Below are 14,435 nucleotides of genomic sequence, written 5' to 3'. Positions count from 1 at the left end.
TCAATTCTATTAATGTACCTACTTGTTTTAAATTATTTAATCTAATAAAATTGTCTGATTCTACCGTCAGACCATTTATTTTTTGTCAAGAAATGATGCTTAAAACAAGAAAAAAATATCTGCCAGTGGAATAAGGAATACGACACTATCAGTAGATTAAATTACAAAAAATATATAGTACCAGTCAAAAGTTTGGACACACCTTCTCATTTAATGTTTTTTTTTATTTTTTTTTTAAGTATTATTATTATTATTTATTTATTTATATTAATGAATACTGAAGTGATACAGACTACGAAGGGACGGTCTTTGCGGCGACTGCACTTGAAGATACTTTTAAAGTTCTTGAAATTCATACATAAAGTATTTTTTCTCATAATCTGGATTCGAACATTACTCAAATATTCACTATTCACTGTATACCTGTAACTCTACCTCTTCACTACTTTACTTTAACTGATGCTCTCAAACACTTTATTAAGAGACAAGAAATTCTAGTAATTAACTCTTGATGAGTTCAGCAGCACAGCTGTTAACTGAAAGCCTGAATTCCAGGTGATTCTACCTCATAAAACTGACTGAAAAAATGTGTTTCTTTATAGTTTAAATGAGTTTAGTATTAATCTACAAGGCAGAACATTTTTTTAAATAATGATAAACCCCTGAATTTAAGGTGTGTCCAAACTTTTGACTGGTACTGCAAGTTAAAAATAAGTTGAATGTATTTATAAAATTCTGACAATGCAAAAATGTGACAAATCTAGTATAAATATAAGAGGAATTAACTTGGTAAGATTTCAGTTTTTGCAGTGTGACAGTGCTAATGCTGAATGCAATCAAATCCTCACAGCTATGTTTCAAAATCCATTAGAGAGTTTTCTCTAGACAGTAAAGACAGTTACCCCAACAAAAGCAGGATAGAATCTTTTTATGACCTTTATTTCTTAGGAAAAAACAGTATAGTGTGAAAAAAGTTGACGTTATGAAAGTTCTGACTGTAGATGTAAAATACAGCTCTGGAAAAAAATGAAGAGAGCACTTCAGTTTCTGAATCAGTTACTCTGATTTTGTTATTTATAGGTTTATGTTTGAGTAAAATGAACATTGTTGTTTTATTCTATAAACTACAGACAACATTTCTCCCAAATAAAAATATTCTCATTTAGAGCATTTATTTACAGAAAATGAGAAATGGCTGAAATAACAACAAAAAGATGCAGAGCTTTCAGACCTCAAATAATGCAAAGAAAACAAAAAGTTCATATTCATAAAGTTTTAAGAGGTCAGAAATAATCAATATTTGGTGGAATAACCCTGGTGGTTTTTAATCACAGTTTTTTTTTTAATGCATCTTGGCATCATGTTCTCCTCCACCAGTCTTACACACTGCTTTTGGATAACTTTATGCTGCTTTACTCCTGGTGCAAAAATTCAAGCAGTTCAGTTTGGTGGTTTGATGGCTTGTGATCATCCATCTTCCTCTTGATTATATTCCAGAGGTTTTTAATTTTTGTAAAATCAAAGAAACTCATCATTTTTAAGTGCTCTCTTATTTTTTCCCCAGAGCTGTACATTTATGGCAGTTTTTAAACTCTTAATTCCAGCATTGTGAAAGCCCTGATTGCTTTATTAATCACTATAAAACATCACGAATTGGAGAGTGGACAAATAAAATAAAAATCACAAATAAAAACATAAAAGTAGTGTTTAACAGACACAAAAAAATGTATGCAGAAGGTTTATTTCACTGTGATGTATAGCTGCTAAAAGCTGTTCTAATAAGAATAAAAACCATAGTGTCGTTATTAACAGTAGAGACTAGTGTTAACGCTCATCAAATATATTTTTGAATTAGGATAAAAGTTACCAGGAACAATAAAATTACAAAAAATTGTCATTTTGACTGATCTATTTAATATTTATTGAGTTACACATACAGAATTAATGCATAATTCACTATTTCAACAGGACAATGCTAGTCCACATACTGCTGCCCTCTAAAGGTCTAAAAAAATCTCTAAAAAAAAGTTGTTCAAGTATCAATGAAAAGTTACTTTGTCAATTTCAGTAATTCAGTTGAAACTGTGAAACTCATATTATATAGATGTATTAAACACACAGTGATCTATTTTAAGCGTTTATTTATTTTATTGTTGATGATTATGGCTTACAGCCAATAAAAACCCCAAAAATCAGTGTCTCGAAAATTAGATTATTATGTAAGACCAATTAGTGCTTTTGGCAGTGTGCCAAGTCCTGCTGGAAAATGAAATCCGTGGAAAAACAAAACTGCACTGACTTTAGGCTTGATAATAAAACACAGTGGATCACCAATAATAGAACACCATTAGGAACCTCTACAACCAAAATCTTTATAGGCAAGTCAGTTTTCTTTTTCTATGTAACGTCACCACTCCGGTATATCCACTCATACAAGATTAAAATACTCTAATCTGAAGGTCAAATTACCATTTTAATAACATATTTTAAGTCCCCCATCCAATCTGATAAAACCCTCATGAACAGTTTGAAGTGTTTCACTCTGTAAATGCATAAAAGAATCTTGTTCTGGCTGCTGCACTTGCGCAGATCACCAAACTAGCACACAAAAAAATTCTCCAATCGTACTTATTAAATTAGAAATTCTGTATTTTTTTTTGTATTAGAAATTGAGCCACGCAAGGCATATATTTTTTGCGTCCTCACGATACTAAAAACACACAGACACGCCCTAAATCAAGCTGCACGACCCGCAATCGATTGATGCGCAATAGATCACTAAAAAAGGGCCCACAGTTATATTACAACCAGTCGTTGGCCTCCACATTAATCAATATCTCTGCTATATTTTTTTATTGTTCATTGTTCCTGGTAACTTTTAACTTCTGTCAAATCCTTTTAAGTGCACTTATTTATTTATTTTTTTAAAGATGAGTGTATATTTAATTATTAGTGTGCTTCTAAATAAAAAAAATTGATTTAATCAAATTAAGTGTAAAGTGGATGAAAAGTGGAGAAAAACAAAAAATCTACTCCATGCTCTAAAATGTATAATCTGTATATTCCAGAACTGAAGTCTCGATAACGCTGTATATAATATTCTATATGGCACATTTTACTCACTAAACAAGTTAATTTTTGTAAAGTAATTCTGTATTTGTACCTTCAGTCCTACAGTAAGAGTCTGGAACATCTCATCTGCACGTCTCCTGCATCACTGCGGCTGCGTCCCAATTGCATACGGCACACTTATACTCTAAGGTATGTACTGTATACACTACACTATACACTAAATATTAGCATGGTGACCCCTATTAATGACTACTTGACATTAAAACGTTTTCAGGGGGGAAATGTGTGTAGATTAATATCCAGGACTTGTTTGACTTTCAAATAATTTTTTTATATAATAATTTTAGATTTAGGGTGTCGTGCACCCCTGAATTTCTTCCAGAAAATTATTGCAATTACACACGTTTTGTTATACACATGTTTATTTCCTTTGTGTGTATTGGAACAACACACAAAAAAACAGGAAAAAAAAAAAGGCAAATTTGACAATTTTACACAAAACTCCAAAAATTGGCCGGACACAATTATTGGCACCCTCAAATTAATATTTGTTTGCAAAAATAACCGTCTACAAGCTTCTTACACGTCTCACCTGGAATTTTGGATCATTCTTCTTTTGCACTCCACAGTAACTCACCTGTGACAAGTTACACCTGTCACGTATCACAGGTGAGTTTGAATGAGCATCACATGCTTGAAACAGTTATTTACCCTCAATATTGAAAAGGTACCAGTTTTGTTTTGAGTTTTGTGTAAAATTGACAAATTTCCCTTTTTTACTCTGTTTTTTTGTGGTGTTCCAACACACACAAAGGAAATAAACATATGTATAACAAAATGTGTAATTGCAATAATTTTCTGGGAGAAATACTTTATTTTCTGGAACAAAATGTAGGGGTGCCAACACTATGCTGCTTTTTAGTGCATGTGCTTTAGTTACACAGACCAGTTCAGACCAATGTCTGATGTGGGTCACATAAAAAAAGGCAAAAAAAACATCGAATTTGGTCAGAAAATCAGATTTGGGCCACTTTTTCCTGCTTTTATCTAGAGCTGCAACGATTAGTCGATATAATCGACAATGTCGATTATTTAAATTTGTCGACTAATCATTATTTTCTAACAGTACTGCATTAAACGAAGTGCTGGGGACAGATGCACAATGGGAGATGGGTAAGTCTGACTTTGTTTAAACAACATCCAGACATTTAAATGCCTTTTAAATCTCATGTTCAGCTGTTTCTATCATTTTTAGAGATGGACATGGCAGAAATAATCGCAGACTAATCCAAAAAAATAATCGTTAGATTAGTCAACTAAAAAATAAAAATAATCATCAGTTGCAGCCCTACTTTTATCGTGAATGTACATAAAGAGACTAATCAGCACAGGCACATGGACACGGTCTCTGTGTCCCGGCTATGGCAGAGCATAGAAGCAGCAGAATAGCACTGCAGAAAAGATAGAAAAACAGATAGACAGACAGAGAAAGAGAGAGAAATCTGCATAGCAAAGTGCATCTGTTACACAAGTACAAGTACTTCCTTCCACAAACGATGACGTTCAAAAGGAGGAGTCTAAAAAAATACAAAATATTTTACAGCACATAATTACTAAAACAAAAACGCCTTTAACAGCATGCAGACACTGCAACAGCTCTGACTCCTAACAAAACAAAACAAAAAAACAAACTAATGTAACTTTTCGCTGCTCTGTTTTATCATCAAGTAGAAGAAGATGCTATCGTAAAACTCATGCATTTGTGCTTAAGGATTCTGAAAGGCTTTCATCCAAACGCAAAATGAAAATGACTGACAAAGATGATCATTGTTCTTTACTTCTATTTATATATATATATATATTTCACAATATATAAACTTAAACACTACGTCTCAAACTTCTTCAGCAGGAGTTTGGACTGATTGTCTGCTGTTCTACAAGCAAAACCAGCTGATCAGACCCAATCCCACTGATTAAACCACTGAAACGGACGGATTGATATACGGACGGACGGACGGACGGATCAAGTGCGAGTTTCCTTATAGGACTTTTATTTTGGCATTGGCCGTTAGCACATCCACGACCACAGTGTCATCAGCCCCCTCATCATCATCACTTGGCCTCTGCTGGCATTTTGCACATCATTAGAATCTGTTTCAGGGCTTTCTGCACATCTTCATCCATCTGACCCTGAAACACAAAATCACAGTATATATTAACTTAGCCGAGAACAACACTGTTACAGTTATACATATAAATTATTCTTAAATTAGAATATTGTAATGCGCTGAGTTACGTGAGTGTGTCGTCTCTCACTTACACACTTATCTCTCTACTTCTCATAGATGTTGAGATTGTGAGATGTAGAGAGAGTGGTAGAGAGTGAGAGAGGTAGAGTGAGATGTAGAGAGCTAGAGAGAGTGAGGGTGTAGAGTGTTAGATGTAGAGAGAGTGTGAGAGGTAGAGAGTGTGAGAGAGGTAGAGTGAGATGTAGAGAGTGTGAGAGGTAGAGAGTGTGAGAGAGGTAGAGTGAGATGTAGAGAGTGTGAGAGGTAGAAAGTGTGAGATGTGTAGAGTGAGATGTAGAGAGTGAGAGAGGTGTAGAGTGTGAGAGAGGTAGAGTGTGAGAGAGGTAGAGAGTGTGAGATGTAGAGAGAGTGAGAGAGGTTGAGAGAGATAGAGAGTGTGAGAGGTAGAGAGAGTGAGAGAGGTAGAGAGTGTGAGATGTAGAGAGAGTGAGAGAGGTAGAGTGAGATGTAGAGTGTGAGAGAGGTAGAGTGTGAGAGATGTAGAGAGAGTGAGAGAGGTAGAGAGTGTGAGATGTAGAGAGAGTGAGAGAGGTAGAGTGAGATGTAGAGTGTGAGAGAGGTAGAGTGTGAGAGAGGTAGAGTGAGATGTAGAGTGTGAGATGTAGAGAGTGAGAGAGGTAGAGTGAGATGTAGAGAGTGAGAGAGGTAGAGTGTGAGAGAGGTAGAGAGTGTGAGAGAGGTAGAGTGTGTGAGATGTAGAGAGTGTGAGAGAGGTAGAGTGTGTGAGATGTAGAGAGTGTGAGAGAGGTAGAGTGAGATGTAGAGAGTGAGGGGTGTAGAGTGAGATGTAGAGAGAGTGAGAGAGGTAGAGAGTGTGAGAGGTAGAGAGTGTGAGAGGTAGAGAGTGAGAGGTAGAGAGTGTGAGATGTAGAGAGAGTGAGAGAGGTAGAGAGTGAGAGGTAGAGAGAGTGAGAGAGGTAGAGAGTGTGAGATGTAGAGAGAGTGAGAGAGGTAGAGAGTGAGAGGTAGAGAGAGTGAGAGAGGTAGAGAGTGAGAGGTAGAGAGAGTGAGAGAGGTAGAGAGTGTGAGATGTAGAGAGAGTGAGATGTAGAGAGAGTGAGAGAGGTAGAGAGTGAGAGGTAGAGAGAGTGAGAGAGGTAGAGAGTGTGAGATGTAGAGAGTGTGAGAGAGGTAGAGAGTGTGAGATGTAGAGAGAGTGAGAGAGGTAGAGAGTGTGAGATGTAGAGAGAGTGAGAGAGGTAGAGAGTGTGAGAAGTAGAGAGTGTGAGATGTAGAGAGTGTGTGAGAGGTAGAGAGAGTGAGAGAGGTAGAGAGAGATGTAGAGAGTGAGGGGTGTAGAGAGCTAGAGAGAGGTAGAGAGTGTGAGAGAGGTAGAGAGTGTGAGAGGTGTTTTATGCTTTGGCAATAGGTTTGACTCTTACATTCATGCCAATAAAGCACTGTTGAACTGAACTGAGAGGTGTAGAGAGGTAGAGAGTGTGTGAGAGGTAGAGTGTTAGATGTAGAGTGTGTGAGAGGGGTAGAGCATGTGTTCTGTATAAAGTGTGAGATGTAGAAAGAGTGAGAGAAGTGAAAGATGGAGAGTGAGATAGAGCATGGTGCAGTTATAACAGACCACAGTCTGAAGAACTGTATTTTACTTTCTGTTCTCTGTTGTTTTTCAATGTTTAATAAATGTTGTCTAATTTATTGATGTTTTTGTTAATGTTTTCATTGATAAACATCTCACAATCTGCTTTTGATGTTTCGGTGCAACATTGTTATCGAAAAAGTCAAATAAAGCCAACTTGAATTAAGCGTGTTTGTGTGTGTGTGTGTGTGTGTGAGTGGTTTTGAGAGTATGAGTGAGGTGTAGAGAGAAAGTGTAAGAGTGTGTGTATATTAGAGATAGCATGAGAGTGTGAGTGTATAAGAGTGGTGTGTCTGTGTATGAGAAAGGAGGATTGTGTGTGTGTGTGTGTGTGTGTGTGAGAGAGAGAAGCAGAAACTGTAGAGATAATTTGGAGGAAAATGAAGCGTGAATAAATCAGTGCTGGTGCTGATGAGATAAGGTTCAGGTAATGTTTGATAAACCTTAAACAGACATTGTGTTTGGCCAAAAAAAAGCAGAAATACTACTGATACTGATAAAACTGAAATGAATGATAAAAGCGAACCTGTACAGCGTAGAGGAGATGCATCCTGTACACAGAAACTATCTCATGGTGCTGCTTCTTAGATTCCTGTTATACAGAGAATATATATTAAATAAACACAGAAAAGACATGCTTTAAATACTTTAACAGTGAACGAAATGAAGGCTAATTAAGGCTCTTACAGATATCACATTTAGAGAAGTCCCTCTCTTTTAGTCTCTCTCACTTTTTGTGCGTCTCTCTCTTAATCCCTCTCAGTCTCTCTCTCTCTCTCTCTCTAAGTCTGTCACTTAGTCACTCTCAGTCTCTATCTCTCTGTATCTTTTAGTCCCTTTCAGTCTCTCTCACTCTCTCTCTCTCTGAGTCTGTCTGTTAGTCCCTCTTAGTCTGTCTGTCCGTCTTATTTTCACAATAGAATATTTATCAAACATTTTTGACATGCGGACAAAATCCTTGATAAGTTTCCATGGAAATGTATTATTTCTTCATCCACGAATTTCTTCATAACCTCTTAAAAACAGGCAGAAAACATATTTTTACCTTTGCTTTGCAATTTTCTATTATTTTAATTAAAGCCTTAAATTCCATGTTGGTTCTTTTTTAATGATTTTTTTGTTCTTAGTTTTCAATTAGGATTCAAGGATTCAAGGAGATTTTATTGTCATTCGCATCACATGTGGTACATGAGGTGGAACGAAATTGTGATCTCATGATCCAGTTTTACACCCAAAGAGCTGTTATTAATAGATATATAGATAAAAAAAGAATACAATAAAAGAAATAGAATATACAAAATAGATAGATAAATATCCCAAGAATAAAAAAAATAAATAGAGAGTAGAAGGTTCAGCAACATGAAGTCCAGAGTGCAAGTGTGCTATAGCAGCATGATAATGTGAATTAGAGCAGTGGAGATAAAGTGTCTCAGTGCAAGTAAAGTGACCATGTTTGTAAACAGTAAACAGTAATTTGTCCTTGGTGTCAGTGCAGTGTGTTGTTAAGTGGAGTTTAAGAGTCTTACAGCTTCCGGAATGAAGCTGTTTCTGAGTCTTGTTGTTATAATGTTATAATTATAATGTCTTGTAACTTTCTTTTACATTTCTTCTGTATTACGTGTTTAATCTTTCTGTAAAGCACTCTGAGCTGCCTCTGTGTGTAAAAGGTTCTATACAGGGTGGAAGATTATAGAAACTCACAGCTAGTTGGTACTGCAGCTGCTTGATCTGCTGCTGTAGAGAATCCACCTGCTGCTGGTTCTGCTGGCGTTTAGGAGTGCTGGCTGTATAAGAGAGCTGAGACAGACTGTTCAGAGCATCCTTTAACTTCCCAACCTCCTTCGACAGATCATCAATCTATAACAAAACAAAATAAAAACAATATATATCAGCAATAAATAAGGATTACCAGAATGGAAATAAGATTCCAGACTCGAAATCATGATAAACAGGGACGTAACTGCAACATTTCAATCTGTCCTAATAAGTTTGTGAAACCATTGACCTTTAAAATTGGGGAGAAATTGAATACAAATTTTAATAAATTATATTAAAAGGGCAAATAAAAAAAAAAATTATCCATCTTTAAAAAATAAAATACAATACATGAACAATAGATGAGGATTAACAGACTAGCGATCAGATTCTAGACACAAAATCATGATAAACAGGGATATAACTGCAATATTTCAATCTGATATGTGCTAAAATGCCGCTTTTGCATTGTATTGTTCCAAATTAAGAGTTAAAAATTGAATAAAATGTGAAATAAATCACATTAAAAGGCCAAAAAATTAAATAAAATGCTAAATGCAGTTTTTTTTTTCATTGTATTGGTTTGCATTTATTACCTTTTATAAAAGTAAATGCCATTTCCTTCAATGCTCATATAATATATTGTGCAGCACTATAACCCAGTAATGCTCAATCAGTTCTAAAAGAGGTGGTTTATTGGAGGAGGCGTGTTCTGGTGGTCTTCATCCTTCTAGTGTTGGGGGCATTACTAGTGATAGGATAAGTCCTAATGAGTTTGTGGGACAATTGGCCGTCCAAATTGAGAAGAAAATAGGATAAAAATAAAAATTAATTCTGTTAAAAGACCAAATAGAATGAAATCAATATCAATCTTTAGAAAAAAACAGAATAAACAATAATTAAGCACTAGAGATGAGGATTAAAAGAGTGGGACTTTGCAATATTGCAATCTGATAAATGCTAAAATGCATTTTTTTTAGTGTATCGGTTAATTATGCTGCGTTTATTACCATTGATAAAAGTTAATGCCATTTTCTTAAACGCTAATACAATATATTGTGCAGCCCTATTACTCAGTTCTAAAAGTTCTAAAAGAGGTAGTGTCTGGCTTCACATGTATTAGAGGAGGCATGTTCTGGTCATTTTTACCTGAGTTTATGGGATAATTGGTCTTCCAAATTCAGGAGAAAACAGGATAAAATTTGAAATAAATGATATTAAAAGGCCAAACAGAATGAAATCAATATCTATCTTCAAACAACAATATATGAGCAATACTGAAAATGAGATTCCAAACTCAAAATCATGAAAAAAAAAACAGGGATGTAACTGCAATATTTCAATATTATAAATGCTAAAATGCATTTTTTTTATTATATTGGTTAATTACGCAGCTTTTATTACCTTTCATAAAAGGAAATAAGATTTTCTATAATGCCAAATAAGATACATTGTGCAGCCCTACTACCCAGTAATGCTTCATGGGTTCTGGTTTTGATTATATTATTATTCTATCATAATTTTCATTCATTTTTTTTTTAGTTGTCTTGCATGCTTGTTGTGCTTGATTTCTTATTCTCTCCCAATGTAAAGCAATTTGAGCCGCATCATTTTTATGTACGAAAGGTGCTTTATAAATAAAGTTTATTATTATTATTATTAAAAGAGGTGGTGTTTGGCTTCACATGTATAAGAGGAGGCATGCTCTGGTGGTATTCACCCAATTTGCCTTTTAAATTGAGGAGAAAAATGGGATGAAATTTTCAATAAATTATATTATAAGGCCAAATACAATAAAATAATCAAATGAAATGAAGTTGTTAAGACAAAACATGTTGATACATAAAAAAAACCCCTAATAATAGTAAGAAAGCTAGAAGATGCTCCATCACCTTTTTATTTTTCTCTCGTTCGGAGCTCACGTGGTTCTCCACCTGTTTCTTCAGGTGCGTGATGATGTCCTGCGCCTCCTTGTACTTGGAGTTGAGTGCGTTGTTCTCCTGCTCTCGAGACAGAGCCAGTTTCTGCGCCGCCTGCTTCTCGCCTCGCCCGTCCTTCACCTCCTGCCAGGCAGCCGTCACCTCCAGCGCCATCTCGTCCTGCTTCCTCAGGGCGTCCTGCAGCAGGACGGTCAGGTGGCTGACCTCGGCCTCCATGGTCTCCCTCAGCTGCTCGTGGTCCAACCGGGAGACCGAATCGTCGGGGGTCGCGTCTTTCTCCACCGTGAGCCTGTTCTGCAGCGCGTCCACCTGCAGGGCTTTCTGGGAGAGCTGCTGATTGAGGGACTCCACCTCAGCTTCCAGGGTCTTGATGGCGCTTCCCATGGAGGCTACGACCTGCGTGTGATCGGCGAGGGCTACGGAGGACTGGGCCTGGGCTTCTGCGTCTTGTTTGAGTTGAGAGGATTCTTTTAGTGTCGCTTGATACTTGATTTCCGTGTCCTTTAGAGTGTTCTGTAAATCTTTTATCTTGTGAACGAGTTCCTGCGTTTTCTGCTCATGCTCCTCTTTAGTAAGGTAGGTGGACATGTTTGGTTTCTCCTTAGACTCCTTGGACTCTTTGGGCTCCTTGGACTCTTTGGGCTCCTTGGACTCTTTGGTGACTTTAGTCTGGAGCTGACTGCGAGCCGCGCTGAGTTCGCTTTTGGCGTCGCTGTACGATTTCGAGAGCTCCAGCAGTCGCCTCTGCAGTCCTTCGATAACCTCGCCCATCTCCGTCTTCATCTCATCGAAGTCCTTGGCGGCAGCCTCCACGGGCACCGTGCCACGCAGGGCTTCCTGCAGGATCTTGATCTCCTCTTGCGCTTCTTTGTACTTCTCAATGAGCAGCGCCTTCTCCTGGTTGACGTTCTCCACCAGAATGTCGTAGGAACTCTTCAGTTCTTGGCGCTCGTCCTCTGCCAGGCGTCCGCTCTGGAGACGAGCCTTCAGGTCCTTGATGGTGGAAGCATCGTGCACCTTTTCCTCTTGTAACTTCGCCAACTTCACCTTCAGGTCTTTGACCTCCTGCTCAAGACAGCCCTTCAGATACTGAAACTTCTGCACTACGTGATCTTCTCCTTCACTTCCTTGACTTCCTGCACTTCCTACGCCCGCCGCTCTCCTCTCCACTCGCAGCGCTTGGATCTCTTCCAGAGCTTCCTGGTGTTTTCGCTGAGTATCTGCGAGCCTGGCCTTCAGTTCAGCCACGCTTTCCGACGTGCCTTCGTTTCCAATTTCCTCTGTGCGCGAGTTGGGCGAGTTGGGCTTGAGCCTGGCCTGCAGGGAGCGATTCTCCAGCCTGGACTCCTGCAGTTTTGATTGCAGACCCTGCAGAGCATCTTTAAGCAGCACGATTTCCTCCTCGCCGGCCTCCCCGCCGTGCCTGATGGAGGTATCGGCGCTGGACGTGAGCAGAGCTTCAGGAAGCTCCCGCTCGTCATTGCCCGTGTTGCTGTGGATGTCGCTGGAGTAATCCAAGTCTGCGTGGGTGGAGTGGTAGGAGACGTTGGAGTCGAAGCTGTTCGGACGCGAGTCCTCGTGACCTTCTCCTCCCTGAGGCGCTGGACGTTTCTGTTTAGTGAAATAGAAGACAAGAAAATTCATTCAGTTCAAACTGTGAAACTCATATATTATATATTATATACATGTATTTCACACAGAGTGATCTATTTTAAGCGTTTATTTCTTTTATCGTTGATGATTGATTATGGCTTACACAAACAACGAAAACCCCAAAAAACAGCGTCGCAGAAAATGTAAATATTATTATTATATAAGACCAATTGGCACTTTTGCTATGCAGTGTGGGCAGTGTGCCAAGTCCTGCTGGAAAATGAAATCCTCATCTCTATAATAGTTGTCATTAGCAGAGGAAGGCATGAACACAGTGGACCAACATCACGTGTAAAGTTTGGTGGAGGGGGGATCATTATAACGCGAGTCAAGTCAAGTGATCGATCCTTGTGTTTAAACTTAAGGTATAAAATCAATTAAATTTTGCTTGATTTGATGAAGTGAAGTTTTACTTTACTTATTTTGAGATTCTGTGAGTGATCAAAATACAGAAGTGTCATACAATACAGAATTTCACAGTAAAACAAGCATCTGTCCTGTAAAATATGGGATTTGCGCTATTAAATCCAGAATTGTACCATAAAACATGCACTTGTCCGGTAGAATGCAGAAATTAATGCAAATTTTGCTTGATTTAGCTTTTATTAAAAGTTGTCCTCTAAGATTTTGCAGGAAAACACTGCACTGACCAAAATCTTACAGCACTTCACATGCTTCCATACAATGTAGAAAATAAATTAAATAAAGAAAATAAAAAACATTGAATAAGAAGGTGGTTTCAAACTTTTAATAGTTTGCCTTTTTAGTTGTCAGATTCCTTTTATTTCTGTGTATAAATAAGAATAACACAACACCAGTTATTTATTCCTCTGGTTCGTTTAAAGACAGATTACTCACTCAACTTGCTGTTGATGATGAATCACACTAATTCATCATCAACAGCAAACACAAAATGCGCAATATTTTATTGATCTATAGGCGAGCCATCAACTGTGCAGCGTGCAGCTTGATTTAGGGCAGTGTGGCAGTGCGTCTTTGCTATCGTAACGACAGGAAAAGTACACCTCGCGTGGCTCAAACCACGCAAAAGATATATACTAATTCTCTTAATTAATCATGGGTTTGCTTTTTGCAAAGTGATTACCTTGATTATCTGGGCGAGCTTTTGGTTTTCCAGGGAAAGGGAGGCCACCTTAGCTTGTAGGTTAGCAACCAATGTTGAGCCAACATTCCCACAATGCTCAGTCTGTTAACACACAAAAAAACAAAAACAGGGCTTAGTTTAAGGACCTTTTTATAACTTTCATTATGAGAACAAGCTCGATTTTAACCCAACATTTTTTTTTAGCAAGTAGAGAGTTAAAACTGAGCTTTTAAAATCATTTTCAGGCTGTTTGAATGAGCGAAATCGATACAGAGTGATGTTAATTAACATTGCAACACTGAAGAAGCACAGACCTATTATTTAGGGAAAAAAATGTTCATTAAGAACAGATTTCCCTGTCTACTCTAATATAATTCACAATGTTTAAGAATATAATACTCTTTCTGAACACATGATTTTTTTTTACTTTAAGCCTATATAGCCTAAGTGCATAGCACTGGTAAAGCACTGCACGATATTGGAAAAAAATTGCATTGCATTTATATTTTATTATTATCTTTTTCTTTATATTTATATTTTATACATTCTTTACTTTTTAAGTGTCAGTTTGTTTTTATGGTCTTTTTAAAATGTATTTTTTTTTCTTTTTACATATATATATATATATATTATTCATCTATATTAATTGTTGATTTAAAATTAATAGTATTTCTAAAAAGACTAAAAATCTGACTAATTCATCATCAACAGCAAACAAAATGTGCCCTATTTTAACGTTCTACAGGCGAGCAATCAGCCATGCATCGTGCAGCTTCATTTAGGGCTTGTCAGTGTGTCTTTGCTATTGTAATGACGGGAAAAGTACACCCTGCGCAGCTCAAAACTCGCAAAAAGGCATGTACTAACTCATAATTAATCATGGGTGTGGTTAATTTTGGGTGCAACGTGAAATAAACCAATCATGTTCATCATTCTCTTTAAGAGCCAGGTGAGCTCTGACTTTGGTGGAGTGCTATTTTAACGGTGCAGCTACCTGGACGTGTCCAACA

The 14,435-nt window shown here is 37.3% G+C and overlaps 1 protein-coding gene and 1 long non-coding RNA gene across 14 annotated transcripts in view; one reads left to right on the top strand and one right to left on the bottom strand.

The window, feature by feature from the left end:
* Nucleotides 1-250: 250 nt before the first annotated feature.
* Nucleotides 251-14,435, bottom strand: part of rai14 (retinoic acid induced 14) — a 109,606-nt gene continuing 95,421 nt past the window's right edge. For 4 of the 6 annotated variants that reach the window (XM_022666543.2, XM_022666542.2, XM_022666544.2 and 1 more), the window contains 5 exons: nucleotides 13,426-13,527; nucleotides 10,620-12,278; nucleotides 8,674-8,829; nucleotides 7,499-7,564; nucleotides 919-5,262 (listed from right to left, as the gene is read on the bottom strand). In XM_022666543.2, the coding sequence (XP_022522264.2) occupies nucleotides 5,185-5,262; nucleotides 7,499-7,564; nucleotides 8,674-8,829; nucleotides 10,620-12,278; nucleotides 13,426-13,527 (2,061 nt within the window). In that variant the 3' untranslated portion in view covers nucleotides 919-5,184. Of the gene's footprint in view, nucleotides 5,263-7,498; nucleotides 7,565-8,673; nucleotides 8,830-10,619; nucleotides 12,279-13,425; nucleotides 13,528-14,435 lie in introns of all 6 variants that reach the window. The other 2 variants (XM_022666541.2, XM_022666545.2) reach the window with 2 other exon arrangements.
* LOC125782416 (uncharacterized) lies at nucleotides 3,180-6,918 on the top strand. Of its 8 annotated transcripts, none has more exons than XR_007425076.1 (6): nucleotides 3,180-3,261; nucleotides 4,199-4,245; nucleotides 4,979-5,447; nucleotides 6,183-6,378; nucleotides 6,445-6,494; nucleotides 6,693-6,918. It is a non-coding gene; the product is annotated as an uncharacterized LOC125782416 (long non-coding RNA). The 8 variants fall into 8 exon arrangements; XR_007425072.1 differs by having other exon boundaries at nucleotides 6,445-6,580; nucleotides 6,830-6,918; XR_007425074.1 differs by lacking the exon at nucleotides 6,693-6,918 and having other exon boundaries at nucleotides 4,979-5,435; nucleotides 6,187-6,232; nucleotides 6,297-6,378; nucleotides 6,445-6,618.

The sequence above is a fragment of the Astyanax mexicanus genome, chromosome 17 (assembly GCF_023375975.1).
Source record: "Astyanax mexicanus isolate ESR-SI-001 chromosome 17, AstMex3_surface, whole genome shotgun sequence".
Taxonomy (NCBI): Eukaryota; Metazoa; Chordata; class Actinopteri; order Characiformes; family Acestrorhamphidae; genus Astyanax; species Astyanax mexicanus.
This window is presented reverse-complemented; position numbering and strand designations above follow the sequence as displayed.